Source organism: Pteropus vampyrus, unplaced genomic scaffold, assembly GCF_000151845.1.
Source record: "Pteropus vampyrus isolate Shadow unplaced genomic scaffold, Pvam_2.0 Scaffold110, whole genome shotgun sequence".
In the NCBI taxonomy this organism is placed as follows: domain Eukaryota; kingdom Metazoa; phylum Chordata; class Mammalia; order Chiroptera; family Pteropodidae; genus Pteropus; species Pteropus vampyrus.
In genome coordinates, this window is record NW_011888891.1 from 1,243,940 (window position 1) to 1,252,623 (window position 8,684).

General features: G+C 37.4%; 1 protein-coding gene across 1 annotated transcript in view; it reads right to left on the reverse strand.

The window, feature by feature from the left end:
- Positions 1-8,684, reverse strand: part of NXPE2 (neurexophilin and PC-esterase domain family member 2) — a 23,849-nt gene that overhangs the window by 4,354 nt on the left and 10,811 nt on the right. The window contains 6 exon segments of the mRNA XM_011365422.1: positions 2,114-2,179; positions 7,478-7,490; positions 7,493-7,597; positions 7,600-7,771; positions 7,773-7,930; positions 7,933-8,191. Coding sequence (XP_011363724.1) covers positions 2,114-2,179; positions 7,478-7,490; positions 7,493-7,597; positions 7,600-7,771; positions 7,773-7,930; positions 7,933-8,191 — 773 coding nt within the window.

Genomic DNA, 8,684 nt, shown 5'->3' on the forward strand with positions numbered 1-8,684 from the left:
AAACCTCTTAAAGGGGCCGCACCTGCGAGCGGATTTTCACGGTGACGGACATGTTCACTCTGAGCACCAGTGCCCAGTCGGCTGCGCAGGGGGCACCAGGGACTTACAGGGAGACGTTGTCAGAGTGAGGATGGAGGTGAGATGCTATTAGTACAGAAGTGTCGGCGGTATCCATTGTTCCCTGTTGAGCCCTCCCCCATCTTAGTGTGCAGACACAGCACTGCCATTGCTGTGACGTCATCAAATGGGATAACAAAGGTCACTCCGCCCAGAGCATTCCCTGAAAACCCTGCCTCCCCCAACTCGGGCCTCAACCCAAGCCACATCCAGGTGCATTGTTACAAAGTCAGGAGCTCCTCGCTGAGGCTCACACTGGTGTGGCCTTTTGAGGCAACTGTAAGCACAGCATCTGTGGATTTTGCTTGCTGAATCTTAACAGGTGGCCCCGGAGGGGTAGAAGCTTGGGCTCAATTTGGCCTGCAGCTGAACCTCTCTCAGGACTGTGCCACTGGACAGACACCTACTTCACAAACCCACACTAATAAGACTGGGAGACTTAGGAGCTTTACTTAGTACATAGAAACAGACATGGAAAGTCAGCCAAAATGAGAAGACAAAGAAGCAGAAACCATATGACAGAACAGAACAGAGATCCAGATATAATGGAGTCAAGTAATCTAACAGATGCAAAGTTCAAAACACTAGTTATAAAGATGCTCAATGAATTTTTGGGAAATGTGGAGAATTCCAACAAAGAGATAAAAATGGAAATGAAAATTATAAAGGAACCAGTCTGAAATGGAGAACACATTATCTGAGATGAGAATTGTATTAAATGAAATAAACAAAGGCACAAACAAAGTGAATTAAGAAGAGGATCACATGCCCTATCTAGAAGACAGGAAAGCCAATCATGACACTCAATCAGAATGGCCAGAAAAAAGATGCCAAGACTATAAACATAATTTAAAGAGGATATGGGACACTATCAAGGCTCCAAATATTCGTCTGATCGGTGTAACTGAAGAAAATCAAGATGTTGAACAGCTGTTTGAAGAAATAATGATGGAAAACTTGCCTAGCCTGGTGAAGGAAATGGACATAATACCCCAGGAAGCTCAGAGGATTCCAAAAATCAGAGATCCAAAGAGGCCCACCCCAAGTCACATCATAATTAAAATGCCAAAGGTTAAATACAAAGAAACAATATTAAAAGCAGCAAGAGAAAAACAAATAATTACATATAAGTGAACACCCATACAACTGGCAGCTGCTTTCTCAAAAGAAACTATGCAGGACAGAAGGGCTTGGCAAAACATATTTGACAGTATGAAGACCCAGGATATACAACCAAGAATAATTTATCCAGCAAAGCTATCATTTAGAGTTGAAGGACAGATAAAGAGCTTCCCAGACAAAAAGAAGCTAAAGGAAATTATCGCCACCAAGCCAGAATTACAGGAAATGTTGGAGGGACTTCTTTAAGAAGAAAAAACATGTATCAAAAACAGGAATAAAGAATGGTAACAACTACATTTCTATCAATAAGTACCTCAAATGGAAAAGAATTAAGTGCTCCAACCAAAAGATAGAGTGGCTGAAAGGATAAGAAAACAAGACTCTTACGTATGAAAAGGAAGGGAATGGAAAAAGATATTGCTTTGATGAACCTAGAAGCCATTTAAGTCAGACAGAGAATGATAAACACTATATGATTTCACTTATATGCGGAATCTAAGAAATAAAAAGAATAAACTAATCGAAAACAGACTCAAAAATATAGTGGACAATTTGGTGATGGACAGAGGGAAAATGGGTGAGGGGGGCTAGGAGAATGGGGTGAAGAGTTAAAGAAGTACAAATTAGTACCTGATAAATGGTCATGGGCATGGGAAGCACGGCATAAGGAATGCAATTAGCATTAATACATTGGCTAGATGAAGAGTCAGAAGAGGGAGGAAGCAATTGAGGGGATCATTTTATTAACTATATAGATGTCTAACCAATGTACTGTATACCTGAAGCTAATTAAAATTTTAAAAATATATATCTTAAAGTAAGAATGAGCTTTAAATGAATAATTGTGAACATGACAGGCAACAGCTCAATAGACTTACTGTTATATGATAAGACCTCGATGGAGGTAAAGTTTTTCATCAATTCAACTCCCACATTGGACCTTCAAAAAATGAGAAAATAAGTTAGCCTGATATCTGTCCAGATATTAAAGTACAAATAAATAACTAGCTTAGCTGGATTGAATCACTCTTAACTTTCTGTAAATGCTTTTGTTTGTTTGTTTGTTTGTTTGTTTGTTTGTTTGTTTGTTTAAATCTATTTAAGAGATTCTGGGGAAGTAAATGGGTCAGAATTCTGGAAAACTGTTCTGCTAATGACAGGAATCCAGGGATCTAGAAAGAGTCACTTACATCCCATGTGCAATTAATCAACTATATATATATATATATACACGCATATAGTTTTTACTATATATATATATATATAGTTTTTTACTATACATACATACATATATATATATATATATATATATATATATATATATGTGTATCTTTTTTACCTTCTAATTTTTTTTAAACAAGCCATTCTCTTCATCTTTACCACCGGTAGTAATTCAGGCTTTCATTGACATTTTCCTAGGCCAGTGCTTGTCAAATTTGAGCATGCATCAGAATTATCAAGAATGCTTAATACCACTCAGATTGCTGGACCTCATCTCTAGAGCTTTTGATTAAAAAAAAACCTGGTCACTTAAAGGGATATCTGCACCTCATATTTGTAACAGCCATGGCTATTATTCACAAGTCATGTTATAAAAACAATCTAAGTGTCCATTAATGGGATGAATAGATAAAGTAAATGTGGTCTATATGTAAAATATGGAGGACATAATGCTAAGTGAAATAAGTCAGATACAGAAAGACAAATACTTGCATGATCTCATTTCTTGTGGAATTTTGAAAAGCCAAACTCATAGAAACAGTAGACTAGTGCTTGCCAGGGGTTAGGGATTGGGCAGAATGGAGAGCTGTTGGTCAAAGGGTATAAATTGTTAGCTATAAGATGACTAAGTTCTGGGGATCCGATGTAAAGCATAGTAACTATAGTTAATAATAATGTATTGTATACTTAAGTGTTCTCACCACATGCATACACTCTCACTCAAAATAGTAACTGTGAGATGATGGATATGCTAATCAGCTTGATTATGGTAATCATTTCACTATATATATATAAGTATATCAAAACATCACATTGTACACCTTAAATATATAGAATTTTAGTTGTCAATCATGCTTTAATAAAGCTGGAAAAATTGTTCTAGGGTGAGGTTGAAAAATTTGGATTTTCGACAAGCTCTCAGATGAAGCTGAGCCTGTTTACCCAAAGACATTACTTTGAGAACCCTGTCCTAGATTATTATATTACCTTTCTGCCCCTTTGGTTTACCCAACCTAAATACATCCTCTATGCTGTCTACTGTATTCCCACACACATAATCTTTCCATGACTTTCCTTCATCAACCTACAGTATAAGGACCAATCTCCCTAACTGGCATACAACCTTGTATTAGTGTCTACTTCTCCAGCCTCATCTTCATGTTCTCCCCACCTTCACAAGCTCCTCAGGAGTCTATTTTACATACTCTATTATCTCCTTGAAAGTAGAACTTAGGTCAATCTTATTTACTATAATATTTCAAGTGTCTAGCACAGTGAGCTTCACCTCAAGATAATAGATCTTACCAATTAAGATGGTGGCTATATCTGGTCAAATCAAATTCATTCTATTAAAATGAAATATATCCGAGAAAGGGAGGACTTCCAGATCCAGAGAAGACAAAGGAAGTATTTTCCAAAATTGAAAAGGATTGCCTGAATCCCAGGAAAGGATTTTTTTAGGTCAGGTGAGAATAATATTCTCCTCACTAAGGGGCAAGCAGACTGGAGAACTGAGAGTCCAGAGTAGCTGGACAGTGATGGCTGCATGAAGTGATGGAGTCATGGGAGACAGTTCTATACCCCATTGACTTTAGAGTAAGGTAGATTGGGATTCCAATTCTGACTTCTGCAACTTACTATATATGTGATTTTGGCTAAGCTATTTAATATGTCTGTGTTTAAATTTCCACATGTGTAAAATGGGCATAATAATAATCACTACAAAGGGTTTTATTGAGAATCATATCACGCCTATCTTTGGCACAAGATTAAAATTTGTCACAGTGGAAAACTTGCACTTGTTCAAACATGTATTCCTCCACATCTATTCTAGGTAAGGTTGAAATTGATAAAAGAGATAAATACCTGGCCCTGTAAATTTGGTGACCAAAGTCAGACTTTGATGGAACATTAAAATTAGAATGAAAAATATGCACTCATGGCATAAAGGCATTCGTTTCCATGTGTCTTGTCTTCATATTGAGTATGCATGTGTGTGTCTGTATATATTACATTGCAGAAAGGGGTCTGTAATATTAAACCATAATAGAAACTGAAAGAACTGTCGATGATTATGTTGTCTATATAAAGTCTTCTCATGTGGTAAACCTTTGTTTATATTTTCTCATTATGATTATCAATAAAACTCTTAAATCAAAGAAAAAAATACTTTTTTTAATTTTGAAGAAGTATCTGAGGAGATAGCATCTGATTCTGTAGCCAGGGTTGGGAGAGAAAACCCTGGTGGGAAAATATATTTACTATGTTACAAATGAAAGTGAAACAGGCATAGTCTATGGACTTGTGAGAACAAATGATGTCATTGAACCTGGCTTGGACCTAAGTAGGGGCCCTAGAGCTTAGCAATAAAATGATCCATGAGATTTCTTGTCTATGGAATCACTTGTGAGGCCAAGTATTCCTTGTATAGCGTCTATACACTAAATCACCTATGAGGAGACTCAAATCTCTGCTTCCATGCAGTGGGGAGAAAAAACTGGACAGTTTAAATAGAGCAGGGGATCCAGAAGGAAATGTGTTTATTGGAAAGTAAAACAAGGTCAGACGGATTATTGTCACTATATAGCCCTCTTGAGAAGCATGATGGGACCTAAAATATATGCAGATCTGCCAGATCAGAGACTTAGGATTTCCTGATAGCAGCAGGGAGAGTGTGCAAGGAGAGTTCCTTCCACATAGGCTGCAACAAGGACCATTTCACGAGGGAGCCAGATGTGGCCAACAGGAAATAAGGAGTCAGAACACGTATCCTCTTCCCTTAGAATTAACACATGGTTCTGAAGCCTTCAAGACAGAAAGGCCTCTATGTCTCCATGATCATTATTCCTTTTGTTATTAGTAAAATATTTATTTAGAAAAGAGATTTTCCATACCTTGATCAGGAAAACAGAAAGAAGAGAAAGTGAGATAAGCTCGAAAGGAAAATCTTGTAGAAATGTAGGGTCAGTTCTGCCGTGCCCTCTGACCTTGCATCATCATAATAATTGAATTGGATTTGAACTTGTATTTTAAGGATATTATGCTATACAGCTTGCTCTTCTGAACACACATCGGAAAACCAAGGCCTTTCCATAGCAGCAGCTCCCAAACTGTGAAACAAAAGTCACTTAAAATTCTCCATTAAATGCATGTTCCTTGGTCAAGTAACTTGGGGAAATGTTTTATGCTTTATCCACACTTGAAGGGATAGATACTAAAGTTACTGAGAGGGCTTGCTGCAAAGAAAACTATTTAATTATTTTCCCAGATTTTATGTCACTTATTCTTTCACTCTACAGTTATTGAGAATCTTCTAGGTGTTAGGCGTTGTGCTAAGTCTGTGAGACAAAATGGTAGGCCTCAGTGGCTCCCTATCAAACACTGATGACCTCTAAGCTTCCACCTACCCATCTGACCTCATCTCTCCCTCACTTGTTGCATTTCAGCCTCAGTGATCCCCCTCAGGATTCCTGGAACATCCCAGCATGCTCTTGCCTCAGATTCTATTCCCTCTCTTGGGAATAGTATTTGCTCCAAAATTCACATAGCTCGCTTCCTCATTTCATTTAGGTTGCTGTTCAAGTGACTCGTTCTCAGGTTGCTGCCTTACCTGACAACTCTTATTTATTTATTTATTTATTATTTTTTTATTATGGTGACATTGGATAACAAAATCCAGTAAGTTTCAAGTGTACAATTCAACAGTAAGGTGTATATATATATATATATATATTCTGAAGATGTTCCATTGATTCAGGGATATCTATCTATCTATCTATCTATCTCGCATTGTGTGTTCACTGCCCATAGCTGACCACTCTTTTAAAATAGCACCCACCAACACATTCAAATCCCTTATTCTGATGACTTTATGTTACAAATATATTTATATTCGTTGTCTTTCTCCCCCACTATAATATTGAATTCCAAGCACCTAGAGTTGTGTCTGAAATATAGGTGTTACTGACTATTTATAAATTGAATGAATTGTGAAAAATAGTTATAGTTATTGCCTCACAGAGCTTACACTTTAGCAAAAGATATAAAAAGATATTGAAAATTTAATAATGTAATAAGTGTTATGATTGGGGAAGAACAGAATGCAATGAAAGAATAAGGGACTAGCACTTTACCCAGACATGGAAGAAATGATGTCTACCCAAAGCACATGAAGTGCCAGAGCTGAGAGAGAACATGGTCCATTTGTGAAATAAAAAGGGTTCAATTTGACTGATAGAAAGCAAAGCAGCATAAAAACGAGAGTCTGCAGAGCTAGACAAGTCCTTGTAAACATATTAAAGAGTTTGGATTTCATGCTCAAAGTAACGTGATCATAATAAGTGTTTTAAGCAAAGAAAAGTAAAAGTCATATGCATTTTAGAAATATTAGTCTGGGTGTAATGTAAAGAATAGATTGAAGGAAACAAGGTTGTAGGCAATGAACCCAGCTCTGGAGATTGTTACAATAATTAATTGAGGTATAATGATGATAATTATTCAAGGACAAAGGCACAGCAATAAGTGAAATGGCTGGGTTCAGGAGATTTTGGAAGATGCAATCGTAGGATTTAGCGATTCATTTCCTATAAAGAGTAAAGTAGACTGCATCATGACACTATCCACCCCCTTTTAATTCTGCATATCTTATTTTGCATATAATACTTTGCAGGATTGGTATTCCATGGAATACATTATAGGAAATAGTCATTTAGACAAAATTACTTAATCTGGAAGTATTATAAAACATAGAGAACTATAGGCATATGTAAAGTACTTCATTGGTTATATTCTTTTTAGCACATATTCAGGATGAATAAAACCACGGTTGTAGAGATGACCTGTATGAGACCCTGTGATTATTTACCAGCTAAACTGACTCTGAACGATGGATCTAATTAAACCTACTCAACATTCATTGACATGATTAAAGAGTTTGAATAGGAAAAGCTATCAGGAATAGATGGTCTGAACCAAGTCTACCTCTTTGTATCAATTGTTGTATTTGAAAGCTGGTTACCTGTGGAAAAGGCTCTGTTCTTTCTAAGATAAGAAATTCTTTTATTTCTGGTGGTCACATGGATCAGGGCCTCACAGGGAACATGTAGAGGCCTCATGCAGTAGAAGGCTTTTTGGTCTCCTCACCCAGGTACTTGCACAGTCCAGCACTTGAGTTTAGGGTCAGACCACATTCAAAGAAAATCCATTAGGTGCCACTGGCAAACTGGTCTATGAAGACCACCCTGTCATAGCCTTGGTTCCTTGCCCTCCAGAGAGCCCAAACCCTCTCAGTGGGGTGGATGAGCAGGAGAATAGAGTGACCTGCCCTCCTTGAACAGAGTAAAGCTGAAAAGGTAGGTGCCATTGTCGAAGTCTGTCGCCTTTCCTGTGGTGCCTGCCTTCAGGTCAGGGGAGGACACCCTGGCCTTCAGGAAATCCCCACCATATTTCTTCCTGTGTCCCAAGTGGTCCACTCCTCCAACAGGATGTCTAGCTGATCCCCTCTGCAGTATGTGTCTTGAGGGTTGAGGATGGTGGCTCTGCTGTGTGCGGCACTGGTGGTAGTATTCACATGGGTAAAAGGTCTAGGTGAGATCATCTGGTTTAGTTTCTCCATGATTCCCTTTATTCTCAGCTCAGTCTCTGCTGGTGAAATTCCTGGATTTAATGGTAAAGACATTCTGAAGATGTTCCATTGATTCAGGGTAATAGAGCTTTTCAAGATGAACGAGAACTGAAGTATTTATGGGGGAAGGATATATTATCAATAAATAATATGGCTTGCTTTCAATATAAATTATTATGATTTAGTTTACATGCATTTCAGTGCGATACAATTATGTATCAAAAATTAATTTTAGCTAGCTTCCAGTTTGGGAATTAAAAGAATTGATGGACATGGACAATAGACTAGTGGTTCCCAGAGGATAGGGGAGAAGGGAAGGATGGAGGTACATGGGGTGAAAGGGGTCAAATATGTGATGACAGAAAGAAATCTAACAATAGGTGGTGAACACACAATGCAATATATACTGTTGAATTGTACACCTGAAACTTACTGGATTTCATTAACCAATGTCACCATAATAAAAATTAATTAATTAACTAATTTTTTAGAAAGCACAGTGTCACAAAAACTCAACTATAATAGATGAATATTGTAAAAAAAAAAAAAAAGGAATTAATTGTCATGAAATGTGACTTCTGCTGCTGCCAGCAGATGATTT